Source organism: Lactuca saligna, chromosome 7, assembly GCF_052625555.1.
Source record: "Lactuca saligna cultivar CGN05327 chromosome 7, ASM5262555v1, whole genome shotgun sequence".
In the NCBI taxonomy this organism is placed as follows: Eukaryota; Viridiplantae; Streptophyta; class Magnoliopsida; order Asterales; family Asteraceae; genus Lactuca; species Lactuca saligna.
Genome location: NC_136423.1, coordinates 40,958,488 through 40,977,959, shown reverse-complemented (window position 1 = coordinate 40,977,959; position 19,472 = coordinate 40,958,488). Strand labels below are relative to the sequence as shown.

The following is a 19,472-nucleotide window of genomic DNA, read 5'->3' as shown; positions in this document are numbered from 1 at the left end:
TGGTTGTGCATGTTGGCCGAGTCTCCGCAAGTATAATGCTCATAAACTTGCCTTTCGTTCCACTTTATGTGTTTTTCTTGGGTATAGTTCTATGCATAAAGGGTACAAGTGCCTTGACAAACAAACAGGTCGTGTTTATATCTCTCGTGACGTAGTGTTTGACGAGTCTCGTTTTCCATTTGCCGCATCAGATGTTTCGTCCTCACCCTCCTCTAATGCTCGTGGTGCTTCTTATCCACAATCTGAACCTAGTACTGTGAATGATCACATGAATAGATATGACCTGTCACTTTTACTTGATAATTTGTCTCATGTAGTTGCAGCTCCTGTACAAACTGGTTCGACTTTCACCAGCAGCTCACCTGCCATTCCGAGGATATCTCCACCATTATCAACGCTTCCTGTTACGCCACCTACTGTTCCCACTGTGGCCTCGGATCCACCGGTCATTCCCAACAAACCAGAACCAACATCTCCGGCTCCTGCTCCGGCTTCACCTGCTCCATCTCCTGTTTCCACTGTACCCTTGCATCATTCACCGCCCCCACAGCGGGTCACTCGCACCCAAACAGGTTCTGTGCGACCAAAACAGTTTACGGATGGTACTATACTCTACAATCCTTCTCGTCGGGCTTTCTTTGCTGTTCCTACTTCTCACAAAGCTGCCCTTTCTGATCCTAAGTGGCGTTGTGCTATGGATGCCGAGTTTGATGCTCTTCATAAAAATCGCACTTGGGACTTGGTACCACCACCTCCAGGTGTTAATATAGTTGGCTGCAAGTGGATTTTTAAGACGAAACTACATCCGGATGGTTCACTTGACAAACATAAAGCACGGTTGGTTGCTCGGGGGTTTACTCAACAATATGGCATTGACTACCATGACACGTTTAGCCCGGTTGTCAAACCCGCTACAGTCCGGTTGGTCTTATCTCTTGCTGTTTCTAAAGGATGGCTTCTTCGTCAAATTGACGTTAACAATGCTTTCCTTCATTGTTTTCTAAACGAAGATGTATACATGAAACAACCTCCCGGGTTTGAAGATGTTCGTCATCCACATCATGTATGTAAGTTACGCAAAGCTATCTATGGTTTGAAGCAGTCCCCGCATGCTTGGTTTTCTCGATTGAGTGATAAATTACATCAACTTGGTTTTCGTTCCTCCAAAGCTGACACTTCCTTATTTGTTTTCTCTCACGGTGGCCACACTATTTACATGTTGGTGTATGTCGATGATATTGTTATTGCCGGGTCTTCTCCTACACTTATTGATGGTCTTGTTCGCACTCTGTCATCCTCATTTCCCATTAAAGATCTTGGTCGGCTTAGCTACTTCTTAGGCATTGAAGTCACTCCCAATTCAGGGGGTATAACCTTATTACAGCACAAGTATGCATCTGACTTGTTACACAGGTCTCATATGGAGAATTGCAAGAGTGTCTCAACGCCTATGGCGGTCACTGATAAACTCACAAGAGATTCTGGAACGTTACTCAATGAAGATGATGCATTCAAATATCGTAGCATGGTAGGAGGTCTACAATATCTTACTCTAACAAGACCAGATATTTCTTTTGCAGTGAATAAGGTTTGTCAATATCTCTCGAAACCAACTGATGTACATTGGGAGGCAGTCAAAAGAATTCTTAGATATATCAAAGGCACGATAAACACCAGACTATGCATCAAGAAGTCCAACTCCACACTTCTAAGCGTATTTACAGATGCTGATTGGGCAGGTTGCTTGGACTATCGCAGGTCCACCGGAGGTTATGCAATCTTTATGGGTCCAAACCTGATTTCATGGAGTTCGCGCAAGCAACCTACTGTGTCAAGATCAAGTACTGAAGCTGACTATAAGGCAGTAGCAAATGGGACAGCCGAAGTGATATGGATTCAGTCTATCTTAAAAGAACTTAATGTCCGTCAACCAAGGCCACCGGTGTTGTGGTGTGACAACTTAGGAGCTACCTACCTGACTGCAAATCCAGTTTTTCATGCACGAACCAAACATATTGAAGTTGATTTTCATTTTGTACGGGAAAAGGTAGCAATGGGAGCATTGGATGTCCGTTTTATTGCATCCGGAGATCAATTAGCAGATGGTTTTACTAAACCAATTACACGTGCTATGCTAGAACGGATGAAGTGCAATCTCAACCTTGTTGCGGTCAAGATTGAGGGGGAATGTAAACAGAATGATTAGATTAGTTTTAATCCATACTTATCTTCATATCCTGTATGTATTTAAGATCCGTTTATTGTGGATCTCAGATTGTAATCCTTGGTTATATATATAATACTAAAATCCCACAGGATCCTTTAAGCCAAATACCCTTTTCTTCTGTGTCTTCTGCGGTATTCTTTCCAACAATTTCTCAAAGAATTTCCCGTCCTTGGAAGTGCCGACTGCTACATGGAGCGTGGTGTTTCCATTATTCGTGATTTTGTCCATCACTGTAACCCTTTCCTGCCTCAATATCTCTTCCACCCCATTCCAATTAGCTTTTTGAGTATAACCGTATAATCTCTCGAGATCCTTTGCTCTGTCTTGATCTTGTAGTGTATCTGTATTAGTTATGAAAGTAAAAAACTACAATATAGAATAACATCTGATGTGATTTGGTCTAATCTAAACAATGCGGATTTGAAAGGAGGATGATAAAAAAAATCTTGTTTTTATCCGTTTTGTGTACTTTGTATCTTGTTTGAACAAGTGCTTGGTCAACTCAACTTTTTTGTGACTATATACTAAAAGTTATACATATTTTAATGTATAAGTAGTTGTATGTTTTAGTTTATCTAACGAACCCAAAATAAAGCGATACATTAGCAAACAAGAGATAGACTTTACCTTCACCAAAAGGAGGAAGTTGTGGAAGAACAGCAACACGGTACATAGTCTGCAGTTCATCCCAAACATCTTTTGCACTGAAATCTTCTTGATGAAGTTTTCCTGTGAGATGTTCCAGAACATACCCAAGTGTTTCTTTAGAGAGGGAACCAAGAATCCAACCCTTCACAAGGGCATCAGATCTTCTCCACAGCTTGTGATGAGGCTGATAGTCAACCACTTTCTCCTTCCCAAAAACACTACTACTACTACTACTGGCTTCATAAGGGCTTACGAGTGTTCCATCAATGAAACCAAGCATATCATGACTCTCTAACAGACATAGCATCTGTGTTTTCCAAATACCATACTCATCCCTATCACTCAGCTTCAAGGAAAGAAAATCGTGGGCACAAACATGGGATGGGTATGGGTATGGGTATGGGTTTATGTATGGGTTTTCTTCTCTGACTTCCAATGTGACGTGTGGATTAGAGCTATAGCTTGAGTTTTCCATCTTTATATGTTTTCTTTTAGAGTTTTTCTACTTCCATCTCCTACATATTTAAATAGAAACATGGAGTGGATTTGTGGTGCCCACAAAAACCACTTTAGGATTGAATCCTCTCCAAGTAATTCCCTCAAATATTAAAGTTTCAAGCAAAGAATATTATAATATCAGAAGTTATTTACTAAACGATTTTACTATTAAACTTATTTATCAATACATAATGCAAGTACCATGAGGGTTATATATTTATTACAAAAGAAAAATAAAAAACAAGTGAAACCCATCTTTGCATATGCTTCCGTTTCACTATCAGTCTGTCTACTTAGTCCTTCATACATTCATAGGCAAAGGGAATCATAACAAAACCTCTTTCTGGGATAATTAAGTAGCATATTTTATTGTTTGGTTGACTCAAGTTCTATTGTGGAGTACATAAGTGGTAGTATAGGTGCAGATAAAAGATCATTCTTTGTATAAACATGTGAATTGATTGTTAAAAAAACATAGACTATTTCAGTCTGTTGTAGTTCTTTCGTTGATTGTTTAAATCGAAAAAATTAGACGCTAGATTAACCCAAAATAACTATTTCATTTCAGATATAATAAAATTTAGATACAACCTTTTATCTACTACGAAGAAATTACGATCCAATGTAATATTCAGTTATTAGTTATAGATTTAAAATATCATTTGTTGGCATCTTGGTAAGTAACTGTGCATTTTTATGGCATTTCAACTCCCTTTCAGCATGTTGCACCAGGCTGGACAATCTTCTTTCATAGCTTAAATAGAAAGATGTAGCTGATTTGTGGTGCCCACCAAATCTACTTAAAGATTGCATCCTCCCCAAGTAATCCCCGCATCTCTTCTAAAAGAAATAATCCACACATATAATAAAAGTTTCAAGCAAATAATATTAATTAAAAATGTTATTTGTCAAATGAACTCACTACGAAATTTATTTATCAAAGTGCACTATAAGTACACTCAAAGCCTCATTTAAAAAAAGTTATTTAGCATCTTCCTCTATCCACGAGCTTGCCAATAAGTTTTCTTATACGGCAAGATCTATTTAGTAATTCTCTCTTCTCGTGTCCAATGTCCTTAGATGCTACCTTTATTTGTTGATATTGATGAGAATGAGATAGTGAATATCAATATCAGGACAGGTTTTGGGGAGACATAGATGAGAAAGGAGTAGAAGGTTGCGACTGAGAGGGAGAGAAAGGGTAGGGAAGTGGTTGTTGGAGTGAGAGGGGTAGGAGATGGATTCCCATTTCCACTTGAAGAAGATATTGTTGTTAAATTGAAGATGGGATGAGCTGTGTTTCATCGTGAGTGAGACTAAAAATTAACAAATTCTCATTTCGCTTGGTCAAATTAAAATGTCCATTTTCTTTTTTTTTCCATGTTCTATCCATGGCAAACACTATAATAAAATTATTGTTTAGTTTTGTCCCACTGATGGTTTAGAAATATTTAGTTTAAAATTAGGCAATTGATGAATAGAATGCATAGATATAAAACATCTAACTATAAATTAAGGAGTTACATTTCTAAAGGAAATTAAAATTGTTTGCTATTTTAGGAATAAACTAATTTTTGAGAAATTATTTCGTGCCAAATTTAGGGATAACTATATCGTTTTAGAAGATTTATCAAAATAAGAAGGGTATAATTTTTTTTTTAAAGTGTGTTTTTCTTAATAGAATGGACTGTTATTAAAAATTACCAAAGCATGTATGTTTTATAGCAACCCAAAAGTTGGTGCAATAAAACACCAAAATCCTGATTTTTAAGCATCAAAACCTTACTCATTTTCTTTATAAAGGAAATTGAAGTTGTTTGCTTCTTATTTATCAAAATAAGAATGGTGTAAAAAAAATTGGACAAAGATTGCATCCTCCCCAAGTAACTGGACATCAGTTCTAAAAGAAGTAATCCAACAATGATCCATTTGTAATAAAAGTCTCAAGCAAGGAATATTAACTAAAAAAGTTATTTAGCAAATGATTTTTTTTTCTATGGAATTTACTTATCAAAGTACACTATACGTACATAGCGAGCCTCACTTTATTATTACAAAATGTAACATGCTAAAATTATCTAATTTTGGTAACATGTAAGCTAGCATATTAACTTGATAGTTACTGGCATTAACGGCGGTTGCTAAAAGCTCAAAGCAACCAACATTCAAGCATCGAGTTCTAACTAGTGCACTGCCTAATCATGCCAATCTATCATATCATCTATAATCTATACTAGCACGCAGTTCTAGAGGCTTACAAAGTACGCATACAAAGACATCTCTCCTAGCATTCCATCATACAATTATGAGTAGATTCTTAGCCCTACTCTAGCATACTATACACATATACACATACCGAAACGGATAAACATGTATCGGTATTCTAGGAAATACATACTTGAGCTCATCCGATTACATGCATCACACCTCTTCTTTTATAAAAAAAAACCTTTTGAGCTCAAACACACCCAAAAGTATACCTGAATCCCTCAAACCAAACCTCTGATACCAATTTGTAACGTCCCAAAAATACTAAGAAATTTTTTTATTTTTAAGTTAACCAAAACCATCAATAATTCATTTCCAAAACCAATCAAGTTTGATAATGTAGAAAATAGTTATCAGAATATAATTTAAAATCATAGAATACGGGACACTGGTGGATGTTGTGTGATCATGCCGGGCCCTTTCCCTTTGAACCAGAGGTACTTGAAACCATAACCATAAACTCTAAGTACAAAGCTTAGTGATTTTCCCGAAAATACCACATACCATACATACATCCCGACCTCAAGTGGGCCCCGCCCAGTACAAATCCGTTAATAACATGTGATAGGCCCCGCCCAACGCGTATAATGGGCCCCGCCCAAACATACAAAAAATACATGCAAGAGTCACAAAGACAACTATCATACTATATACATAATCCAATGGGATGGCATTGGTGCCTTTAACCCGCAAATACTATGAGGAGACTCACCTCAATCAGAAGATAACCGAATCACACATGCATTGCTGCTACAAGGTCTCCTCACACTAAACATATCCAAAAACCACCCTAATTAATAATATGGGTAATAATCCCATAATCAAGGTCCAAATCATATTCTCTCTCCCTAAGGGTAAAAGACCATTCTACCCTTTCCAAGACCAGAGAGCAACATGAGGATCACCTCCGCGAGCTTCTGGGGGTTTTGAGGCGGGAACGACTTTATGCCAAGTTCTCAAAGTGTGAGTTTTGGTTACGAGAGGTCCAGTTCGTTGTGCACCTTGTTAACCGGGATGGGATTTTGGTTGATCCAGCCAAGATCACGGTTGTGATGCAGTGGGAGGTCCAAAAATCTCCCTTAAAGATCAAGAGTTTCTTGGGTTTGGCAGGGTATTGTCAGAGATTTATTCATGATTTCTCCAAGATTGTGATGCCCCTCACTCGTCTGGCGAGGAAGGGATTGGATTTCCGATGGGGCCTTGAGCAGCAGTCAGCGTTTGAGACTTTTCGTCAGAGGTTATGTGAGGCCCTAGTATTGACCCTCCCGAAGGAAGTCAAGGATTTTTTTGGTATTCTATGATGCATCCGTCACCAGTTTGGGGTGGTCCTTATGTAGAGAGGACGAGTGATCTATTATGCTTCACTATAGTTGAAGTCGCATGAGATCCGATATCCCACGCGTGATCTAGAGTTGGGGGCAATGGTTTTTTCCTTAAAGATTTGGATAAATTATTTTTATGGGGTTCGTTGTATTGTCTGCACGCATTGCAAGAGTTTGAGACATATTTTAGATCAGCTGAACCCGAACATGAGGCAGCACGTGTGGATGGACGTGGTCAAGGATTATGACTGCAAGATCCTTTACTATCCGGGTAAAGTGAATGGGGTAGAGGATGCGTTGAGCCGCAAGTCGGCTGGGTCTTCGGTCGGGAAAGTGTGTGTGAGGATATCCATTGATTCTCTGCTTTTGGGATTAATCGGAGAGGAACAGGTAGAGAGAGTTCAAAATGAGAACTAGAAACAGGAAAGGATCAGGGGTGAGGTTGACAAGTTCGTCACTAATAAGTCTCGCTTCTTTATACACCCGTGAGCCAACAATATGTATCATGATTTAAGATTGTGTTACTAGTAGCCGTGTATGAAGAGGGAGATAGTCTGGTATGTCGAGAGGTGCTTGAACTGCAGGATGGCCAGGGTCGAGCATCAGAGGCCACATAGAAAGTTGCAACCTCTGGAGGTTCCCATGTGGAAATGGGAAAAGATCACCATGGATTTTATCACCAAGTTTCTGAAGACGGAAAAGGTTTGTGATGCTATATAACAAAAAGAGGTATGTGATCTAACCTTATATATGAATTTTGAAAATAGCAACCTACATTAAGGTTTTATTCATATGTTCATAATGTTATGTATCTAATAGTGAAAACATAGATCCAAATTAGGGTTGCATGCACACATAGGATTGTTTGTATAAAACCCATCAGCTATATGGGTCATCCTGGATCGATTGACCAAGAGTGCCTACTTTATGGCCATCCAGGAGAGCTCTTCGGCCGAAAATTTGGTTGATGTGTATGTCTAGGAGATCGTTGCTTATGATAGGGTTCCGGTGTCTATTGTTTCCGACCGTGATGTTTGGTTCACTTCCCGTTGTTGGCAGAAGTTCCATAAGGAACTGAGCACTAGGTTATATTTCAACACTGCATCTCATCCACAGACTGATGGCCAAAGTGAATGGACTATACTGACCCGTAAGTAAATGTTGCGGGCCTGTGTTATTGATTTTGGTGGGAGTTGAGATTCCTACCCACCTCTTGCGGAGTTCTCCTATGTCAACAGTTATCACTACATCATTGGTGTTCCACCATTTAAGCTCTTGTATGGTCGGAGATGTCGCACCCCAATTTGTAGGGGAGAGGTTGATCACACAGTTATGGGAAGGACCAAAGTAGTCCTTCAGAACACGGAGCTTATCAAGCAGATCTGGCAAAGACTAAAGATCGCTCAGAGTCGGTAGAAGAGTTATGGAATTTCAGGTCAGCAATATGCCGACCAGTTTGACGTTGATTTTGACCATGTTTGACTTAAGGGTATTTTGGGAATTTTGGGATTTTGATTAAGATTGATCATTTAGTTGGAATATGGAACGGTTAGAGTTAAGATTCGGAGTCGATCCCTCATCAGCTTTTGTCAAGTTTGTGGGGTGAGTTTTCCTCACTGTACTTACAGGTCGAAGGCACCAAGGCCAACCCATTGGATTAGATATCCTGTTATGTGATAGTATGTTATAGTATTGTAGTAATTTGTTAGATCGGTATACTGTATATAGGATGTTGCTATGCTTGGTGATCTGTAAGATTCACCTGATTGTTTGTTGACTAATTACATGTATGTTTATCTAGTATGTATATTTCGACATGTTGTGTGTGCTTGGGTTGAGGCAGACCGGTGTAGATTGAAGGTCAAGAGTATAGACTGCAGACCTGAGAGGCGTACCAGTCAGGCCGAAGGCCCAAAGAACGGTCCTGATAGGTTGAAAGCCCGACAAGGCATTCTAGTCATGCTAAAGGTTCTGTGAGCGTTCCAGATAGTTTGTAGACAGGTGCGGCGTTCCATTCAGGCTGAAGGCTCTGTATGCATGTTGTTTTTTATTATGTTTATGTGGTGGTACTTGGCGGAACTCACAAAGCGTTGGCTTATAGTTTTTTGGGTTATGTTTCAGGTACTTCGGATGCCTACGGAAAGACAAAGACGTGACCGTACACATCCTCTTGTTTATGACTTATGATTTTCGGAGACTCTGATGTTGGAAAATGTTTTGAAAACTATTTTGTAAATATTTTATGAATTTGGGTTGATTTTTAAAAGTTTAAATTTATTATGATTTTTATGAATGTTACAAGAGAACAATCATTTTTGCACACATGTATCGATTCATGGCCCAAACTAATCTTATAAGATTCTTTTTGATTTTATAATGTGAAGGGGGAACTTTTTTTTCTTTCAAAAATGTTGATTACAACAACTAAAGCAATTGATCAAAAGAACTATTAGTTCATTTGTTGTTCACCTTGATATGCAACATCTTTGCAATAAAGTTGAGAGACGAAAATGAAGTACAAAAAAGATATACTTCTTTTTGTACTTCTTCTAACAACTTTAGAAAGTCATCACCAACACCGCTACCCTCAATATTCGAGTTCCCTTCATCGAGGATGGTATCATTTTTAGTCAACTCCTCCTTAAGGTCGTTGGTGGCCGTCGAAACCACCAAATAAAAAACCAAAATATGACGCAATACAAAATGAATTATAGTAGCGGTAATAGGGATCAAATCCTTAGGGATTGGTTCGTATCAAATTTATGCATTTGGTTTCTATAAAATAAAAATATAAAATTATATGGGGTTTTCAAAATGTTAAATGTGAAAGAAAACTAATTTACAAAAATGACTAAAATGCAGAAGTATAAAATCTACAAAACAAAATGTTCGAATATCGGGATAAATCACAAGATCAATTAGTTGACTAATTATAATAATTTTGTGGTGCAATGAGTTTTGATGGATCCTAATTTGGCTATAGCAATCTAAGAAGTTTTATATTACCTACACTTTTATTAGTTAATACAATGGTTAAAGAAGCACATAACATATTTTCTTAGTTAAAGTTACAATTTCCATGCAGCATGTAATCAATGAAAATTAACTAGCATTAATATTTAAAAGTCACCAAATCCAAGAGGATTTAAAATGTTTTCACTAACATGTTGGAGAAAATATTTTCATGATTGTGTGGAAAGAAAACAAACACAAAAACCATTTGTTCCTTGTTAATTGGAAGATCTATAACGTAATCAAGAAATTAACCAAATTATTAAACATTCACATATCTAAACTCATGATTCAAGACATATGAATATAAATAGATGTTTTACTCGAAAATACTTTCATAGAATATCATCAAAACTCACACAAAATTACTCCTAATATTAATAGTTCTATAAGTTAACCCAATATTGGAAATAAAAACTAGCTATTCATAATAATAATAATAAAAAATGATAGAAAATTACATGTCAAATGAAGATAACCATAACCTCTTAAAATCGTCACTTTTTGTTGCTCCAAAAACTCCATCGCAAATCAAAGTAAAAATTAACCTAATCTAGTCTTAAGAAAATAACTAATTACGAGACAATAAAATCATGATATAAATAGCGATGATAATATTGTTTAAGTTCGCAAAATAATAGTAAGCAAAGAATGATAAAAACAAAAAAAAAATGTGTCGTATCTAGAGCTGGCAAAAATCGACTTAACCCAGCAATCCAACCTAATATTAGCATGTTGAGTTGAGATTTTCAACACATTTAAATTAAATGGGTCAACTCGTCTAACACATTTAATTAAATAAGTTGGGTAAGGTAAAAGTTATCAACCTGTTTTCAACTCACTAACTATTTAACTTTAATATATATTTAATTTAATAATTATTTAAATATTACAATGTATTAATCTAAGTATTACTTTATAAATTATAATGTTGTGTTATTATTCATGTTTTAAAAAAAATGCAATCATAATTCCTATCATTTTTTGGCACCGAGAACAGTAGCCACTCTCTAAAATCACTTTGAATTAAATATTTTTAATGTTATATGAACATTTATTTGTATTTGTGAATTGTGATTGTGTTTTTGACATATTTTGAAATTTTATTTAAGTTTGGAACTAATTTAAATGGAATAAAGTTTTATTTACTTACTTTATTGTAAATGGGTAAACTCAAATTTAATCCATTTATTTAATAGGTTAGGTTAATAAATGCATAAACATATCAACCCGGTGACAATCCATTTATCTGAAAAATTAAGTTCGATTGAAAATATCAACCTATTTAAATAAACAAGTTGAGTTAGATTGAAATCTTCAACCCAATTAATAAATGGATTGAACCCAAATCGACTCATTCCCAACTTTAGCCGTATCGTCCCTTAGCTCGTGTTGGCCAGCTCTAGCCATATCGTCCATTAGTTCGTGTTGGCTTAAATGAAATGTGATGCACATTTATTTCTTCTACTTGGTGCATTTCTATCCTACCCCACACAAGAAAAATGGGAAAATTAATTTGTAATGGGCTGCTGACTCACATTTGTGCTCATTCGTATCTTTCCTTTCCTGCCCAAATAAAATATGATGATGGTTTTTTAATTTCATTTTGGGCTGCCAAGATAGGCTGCTGGACAGCCTCCTGCTCTTCTGTTCTTGAGGCCAAAAGTCATATCAAAACATGTCCACATCAGTTTATATTTTCTGAGATCGAAGATCAACGAGTTGGTAGGACTCTTGTAAATTTTTAGCTCAATTGGAAATCGTTTGCCCCTCACCATATGGTCTTATGATCTTGTTTGGTACTTTGTTTCTTGGATTGAAGGATTAATAGTGAATTAAAACTACATCAAGCTTTAAGCAATAGTTAAGATGAGACAACAAAAAGCTAGGTATTTTGTTTATTTTAATTCGTCTGCTTTTTTTTATTTTTCATACAAGTACTTCAACAAAGACTTCACATACCACGATTAAAACTAGTTATTTAAAAGATGAACAATAGTCATCATGACATACGAAATTTATAGATAAAGGAGATAAGAAACCGATGTCTCAAATCCTAGTATAGCTAGAGACGTCTGCATATGGTGAGGCCATCACCTAATGGAATCATAGAGATGTCGACACGAGGGTCAGCTGCGAGTGCTTTGTTAAACTCTACAATGGCAGTTCTCCCCCTTCTATATCCTTCTGGAACTGCATCCTCGGGTTTTGCAACTGTTCCAAACCAGAGTGTGTTGTCATATACAACAATCCCATTGACCTTCAACAATTTCAATATTAGCTCATGGTAGTTGATGTAGTTTCCTTTGTCTGCATCAACAAAAACGTAGTCGAAGCTACCTTGGTTTTCAGGCTACAAGGAGAAAGATCGTTGATTAGTTGTGTAATACAAAATCATTACCTTTATCAAGTGAATCTAATTAATTAAAGAAACTCTTTGGCTGAAGGGGGGACAACGTGGTTTGAATCGGGAATACAAGTCCGAAGAGGCTAAAATAGAAGGTTTTGTAGATGTCACAATTTCAATTCATGAACTCGGTAATTTAAAAGTAATTGGTCAATTTGGATTGTGCTTTATTGAAAAGGAGTCGAACAGATAAAATTAATTACTATAATGATAACAAGTCAAATGGGTCAATTAACCGACTAAAATTCGTTTAACCTACTGGATCGATTTGTTCAAATAATTATAATGATCTTTGAGTAATATAGTTTTTGTAATCATGTTCATATATTTATTTACATTAACTTTAACCATTTAACCCTTGTTGGCCGATAACTGAAAATTAACCATAAATCATCCATAAAAGTTGAGTTTTGATAGGACTTAAAACTAGTGAAACTTGAAAGATTCCATTTACATTAACTTTAACCATTAATTTTATATTTCACTAATCGTTAATTACATTTTTCAATACCATTTTTATTTTTCAAAGTTAACCAATTTATTGATCATCTGTTTAAAATTTTCTATAAACTCATTTAAATTTGCGTTTTCTAATTCACGTCATAATATAATGCGGACAATTTTAATAAAATAAAAAATTATAGTAGAAATTAGTACTTAAAGACAACTATACCGGGTCTTTACTTAAAGACAAAATTGCAAAAATGGTCCCTGTGGTTGGCAAATTTATGTGCTTTTGGTCCAAAACAAAATGTTGGTGCACCACTGGTCCAATTTTAGATACATTGTGTGGTTTTGGTCCCTATGGTTGTATTTTCTTGTGTTTTTGGTCCACATCCCACCTAAAATGACTAATATGCCCCTTAAATAATTATATTTTAATTTCTTTTATTTATTTTCTTATTCTTATAATAAAATGAAAAACAAAAATAAAATAAACCCACCACTCACACACACACACACACACACACACACACACTCTCTCTCTCTCTCTCTCTCTCTCTCTTTCTCTCTCTCTCTCTCTTTTTCTCTGATCCTCCCGATAAAAAAGAAACCCAACTCGTTCTTGAAGGTGTTCTCTACCGGATCAATATTGCAGGCTTCATCGCCCCATGCTTCTCCTTCGCACCACCAATAACCACCCTTCACATCTGTTTCTTCAACGACCATCGTCCCACCGTTACATTTGAACACCTGTAACAAAAACCCCAAATCTCCACAGTTTTTTGTTCTAAAGAAGAAGGAGACGAACATGAAGGGTCGGGGTTTGGAAGTTATCTCAAAATTTGAAGACAAAGAAGGTGATCGGAGAGGTTGGGTTTTTTCTTGCCCTATATCACCTTGGTTCACCCCACGTCTCTAGTTTTTCACAATTGATCGACACCTACCTCCCATTTCTTTTTCTTTGTTCTAAATAGAGACGTCAAGTCAAATTTATGGTGGTGATCGGTGGCTAATTTTGGAGGTGATTGGTGGTGATTTTCGTATGATCAAGAAAGGGGTGGAGGAGTGTTTATGGTGGTGATTGTTGGCTAATTTGGGAGGCTGTTGGATGCGCCGACACCATCGACCTCATATGTTCCCTTTAATCCACCTTCTTCCACATTGAATATTCGATAAGAAAATCAACATCAAGCCACATTCAACACTCACCTTCTTCTTTAAATCCATCAATTTTCTGATTTTTCGGGTCTTTGTGGATGGTGAGAAGTTAGCAGAGCTTGACCAAGCTTTTGGTTTGATTTTTCCGGCAACATCTGGGGGTGGTTTGGTGGTTGCTGGTGAAAGCTTATCAGGTTAAGGAAGGAGAGGTGGGGGTGGGGGAGATGGAGGTGGTTGGCGGCGAATGGTGTTGGGGAATGTAGATAGTGGCAGGAGAGAGATAAAGAAAGATTTTGGGTGTGTTCTTAAGCGAATGGTGGAGAACAACGACGGTTGCAGGCGGATGGTGGTGGTAAATGGCGATGATGGCAGACAAATGGTGGTGGTGAACGTCGTTGGTAGCAGATGGATCTTGGTGGTGAACGATGGTGGGATATGTTGGGAGTTCTTGAGAGGGTGGCATCTGGTGGGTATTCTTGAGAGAGAGAGAGAGAAAGAGAGAGAGAGAGAGAGAGAGAGAGAGAGAGAGAGAGACTTTTTGTATCTTTAATTATTTAAAAACATTAAAAAAAATAGAAAATACAAATCTAAAGGGCATAATAGTCATTTTAAGTGTATAGGGACCAAAAACACTAAAAATATCCAAAATTGGACCATTCATGCACCACCAAACTTTTTTGGACCAAAACTGCAGAATTTTGCCAACCACAGGGACCATTTTTGCAATTTTGTCTTACTTAAAACATATAAATTATGACAACACTTTATATTAAGTTATAAATATTAAAACAAAAAACATTGAAAATATTATATAATCGTTAAAAATTAATACTTCTTACATGAAATACTATTTTTAATAAACTAAATTAAGTAGGAAAAAATTAAAAAAAAAAATGTTCATAATTCAATTAAGATTAACAATAAGATGAATTCTGAGAAATATTATATGTAGAAAATCTAGAAACATAATAATAAAACTCTTCAAATGTTCTTAAATGGTCAGCTTAATAATAATCAGTCAGAAATCCAGTCCATAAACCCATTATAATGCATATAAAATAAATCCCTTTATCCCCATTTCCATCTTATTTAAAATGTTATCTGATTAAATTATAATACCAAAAAAAGTATATTATATGCTAAATAATGATATTACATACCCTCAATTTAATGCTTATATAACAAATATTATTCATCGCCAAATCTTTTTATATGTAAAACTAGATCACCTCTTAACTTGCGAAACGAACACATAGAATACAGTACACCGAAATATTTTATATTTAGTTTTTTTTATTATTTACAATGTAATTATTTGTAATATTCATAATACAAATTATTTCATGATTTTACTGTTGTGTTATCTAGATATATTAGTTTTTTGTAGCTTGTTAATTTCTTACGTTCATCATCATTACAAGTTAGTTATAAGTATATCTAATTAATTTGTGGTATTCATTTTTTTAATTCTTAGTTTGTTAGAAAAACAGAACCAAGCTCCCATTTTTTAATAACTTAAACAATTTAGAAATAAAATTCTACACGTTAGAAAACAATAACCATATGTGGATGGATCAATCAAAGCATCATCATTTATTATATTGTGTTGAGACCACTAAATCTAGTTGTTTCGGTGGGATAGACAAAAAAAAAAAAACAGCTACCGACATTACACAAATACACCCTATAAGTATTTTTTGTTGTTTCATACTTTCATTGATGAAGCAAATATACCGTAGGTATTGACTAATGAATTATTAATTTCCATTTTCATAAAATAATTAAGAAAATGTTTATTAAAAAAATAATAATAAAAATAAAAATAATTGATATCCGAAAATTTCTAAAATGACTATTTTTTATCCAAATCCGAAAAATCAAATATCCAAATTTTCAGATAATTTAATATCGGATATCGGAATTTTCGCATCCAGATATTTACGAACACGATTACTTGATTTATTGTTCGACTTTTGACCCAAATAATTTCAATCATAGTAGGTAGTATAAACACCACATACCTTAACTTCTTAATAGTATGTAACTATGTATTAATTTTTTGATTTCAAATATTATAATGTAGGATCCCTTATTTTAAAATTCTGTTCCATTCCTGATTAATTATACAAAAAAGTTCTCACTATAATTGAACGTACTCATTCTGATCGCTTACGTAAGCAGTCAATTTTGTGTGTTTGTAATAACCATGCTTCAGGAGAAAATAAAAAATTAAACACTATTGATATATAATTTGGTCAAGAATCATTTATCGTTTTGCTTTGGATTAGTGATTAAATCGTGAACCTTATGAAGGCAAAACCTAGTCCACGTTTCAATGCACAATTTGGACCAAAATATTTAAACTTACATCCTCCAAGAGTTTATCAAGAGCTGGTAGACCCTCGGATTCAATAAAGTTGATCTTATGCTCCACCCCGGCCTTTTGTATAACCGGTAGACCAATCTCATAGGCTTCCCGATCCACATCTATAGCTACAATCTGCTCAAAACTCAATGCTTTGTAAACTAGCATGCATAATTACAAGTTTGTTTATCCTTAAACTCAAACTGTAACATAATGACAAACCTTGCCATCTTCAGGAATCGCAAGAGCAGTTAGTAACAACGAGTAACCTGTAAAAACCCCAATCTCTATGGTCTTTTTCGCGCCAATGACCTTCAACAAGATCTCAATCAACGGGCCAGCATCGGGTGCCGTGCCCATCACAGCCCTACAAATTAATAAATAAATCATGTAATCTAATTTGCACAAAATAATGTTCATATCTCAAAAAACGTGATGTTTTTACCATGGGTGTGTAGTGGTGAGAGCCCGAAGCTCCTTCAATGGTTTGGGTTCGCGAGGGTACACGTTATTCTCCATAATATACTGCATGTAAATCATATAAGTTGGGTAGTTTTGAAGATTTGAAGCAAAAATAATAAAGAAGTTGTGAAGCAACCTTGTATAACACATGAGTTTCCAATAAGCCTTTGTTGGTTGCGAATTTTGGTTCCATTGGATCTGTTTTTCTCAGTATAATTTGTGAAGTGTAATGCTACATTTATAAATAGGAACAAATGAAATTATCGTCCTTTTTTTCACAATGATGGTGTCTATACCACCATAAATGAAAATCTTTCAAACACTTTCATATTTTACCTACAAAATAATATTAATAATAATAATAATAATAATAATAATAATAATAATAATAATAATAATAATTGGTATAGAATATGAATATTGTTGGAAATTTTTTAGAAAATAAAAACTAGTTCTTTTGGAGGTTAGTGTCAGTAGGTGTGTCTATTATTTTTAAAATCCTTGTACAAAAATAAAAAAAAAAATTCTTAAATACAGTTTTTTAATTACAAGAAATATTCATAAAAAATAGACGAAATTTCATAATTGGACCCTATGGTTTAAAAAATATCTCACTTTGAGTATATTCGTGGACAATGTTACATCATTGGTCCATGTGGTTTGCAAAATTTAATGAATCGTTCTTCTACCGTTAAATCTAATTTTCTAGCTCTTAGATTTTTATAAAAATACTATTGCACCTTTATACCAAATTTACAATTTAAAATAAACCTCACCTTAATCACCATTTGTGTAATTTTGTATATATATAAAGTATAAATACAAATATATATATATATATATATATATATATATATATATATATATATATATATATATATATATATATATATAGTATCACGATCATATAAGAATGCAAAATTTGGTAGGAAGATAAGAAACTTTATATATATATATATATATATATATATATATATATATATATATATATATATATATATATATATATATATATATATATATATGGAAAAGGGAATATACATTACAACCCCACCTAAGCTTATGTACTAGACCTCTTGAAAATACATTGTTTTACTATATAAATATTACAGTTAATGGATTCATGGTTAATACTTCAAGATGTAAATTCAAGATCGACACAATAGGGTTTAGGGTTTGGGGTTTCAGTTTAGGGCTTAGGGTTTAGGGTTTAGATTTAGGGTTTAGGGTTTAAGTTTAAGGTTTAGGGTTTAGGGTTTAGGGTTTAGGGTTAGGGTTTAAGGTTTAGGGTTTAGGGATTAGATTTAGGGATTAAGGTTTAGGTTTAGGGTTTAAGGTTTAAATTTAGGGTTTAGGTTTAGGTTTAGGGTTTAGTAATGTTCACTTGGGTGAAGTAATAAACGACAATTGAGGGAAGAAAACAAAGATGGTAAAACAATAATGAAAGAAAGAAATGTTATGGAGGATGATATATTTGCCAAGTGAAACCAAACCGGGCATATTTAGCATGTTAAAACGACATATTTTAGAGGTTTAGTACTTAAGCTTAGGTGGGACTGTAATTTATATTCCCTTTCCCCATATATATATATATATATATATATATATATATATATATATATATATATATATAGGGTTAGGATTAAATGTGAATGGTATATATTGTGTGAATGTATGACAATTTTTGGACCATTAGATTAGATTTGTATATGGCTAAGATTAGATGGTATACAATAATTACAATGGATCACAATACATATAAAGATGTCTTTTTAATAAAAGAAAATTATAAATAGTAATTATAAATTCATAATTGTCCTTTTAATTAATTCTCAATAAGGAAGTTGATAGAAATATGGGGAACCCATTTATTTTAATTCAAAATTGATATTTAATTATCAAAATCAACTCTAATTATCTACACATCTACGAACTTATAGTATACAAATCATACGGAAGAATCTGAGATTCTTCCAATAAATAAAGATGAAGAATACAAGATCATTCGTAAAGAATACGAAATCATAAGAGATTTTTTGAGAACTAAACGTTGCTAAATATTATTACTGCAAATATTCTCAATGGTAACAATTTGCATTAAAAAAGAAACATTCTTAAAGAATACATGAGTATATAATGTGATATCATAGAAAAAATAGTGCACTATAATCAAGAATATATACCATTTCTATAACATAAAACAATAATGTATACAATATTTTGAAGAATATATACAACCATCTATACTATATTCTTTAAGAATATGTTTGTAATATATACTTTATTTTTTTATAATATACAATCTTCTTGATGATTAAAAAAAATATATTATATACTACATTCTTTAAGAATCTAAGTATCAAAAAGGCAAACTGAAATACAAAAACCCTACATTCTTCATCACTGTTCATGATCATCTTTAAACAACCAAAACTACCTACATTCTTGTTTCTCGTGAAATGCATCATACAACCCTCTTGAAGTATTACTATTATCCTCTTGAATAAAATAAAACACTACAATATATATATATATATATATATATATATATATATATATATATATATATATATATATAAGTCAGATTACTAAAATGAAATAGAATAACATATAATATTCTTTGAGAATATTTTGCTAGAAACTGACAACTACCAAGAAAAC

The 19,472-nt window shown here is 34.2% G+C and overlaps 2 protein-coding genes across 2 annotated transcripts; both read right to left on the bottom strand.

Annotated features, from left to right (window-relative positions):
* Window positions 1-2,188: 2,188 nt before the first annotated feature.
* Window positions 2,189-3,353, bottom strand: LOC145006542 (uncharacterized). Its single transcript, XM_078965620.1, has 2 exons — window positions 2,855-3,353; window positions 2,189-2,568 (listed from the first exon to the last, which is right to left on the bottom strand). Exons 1-2 carry the CDS (start codon window positions 3,348-3,350, stop codon window positions 2,303-2,305), a joined length of 762 nt encoding a protein of 253 aa, XP_078821746.1. The 5' UTR covers window positions 3,351-3,353; the 3' UTR covers window positions 2,189-2,302.
* An 8,493-nt stretch (window positions 3,354-11,846) lies between these two features.
* LOC145005158 (cation-dependent phenylpropanoid and flavonoid 8-O-methyltransferase 1-like) lies at window positions 11,847-17,020 on the bottom strand. The gene is made up of 5 exons (XM_078964209.1): window positions 16,948-17,020; window positions 16,795-16,874; window positions 16,572-16,716; window positions 16,353-16,484; window positions 11,847-12,328 (listed from the first exon to the last, which is right to left on the bottom strand). Exons 1-5 carry the CDS (start codon window positions 17,002-17,004, stop codon window positions 12,041-12,043), a joined length of 702 nt encoding a protein of 233 aa, XP_078820335.1. The 5' UTR covers window positions 17,005-17,020; the 3' UTR covers window positions 11,847-12,040.
* Window positions 17,021-19,472: the final 2,452 nt, after the last annotated feature.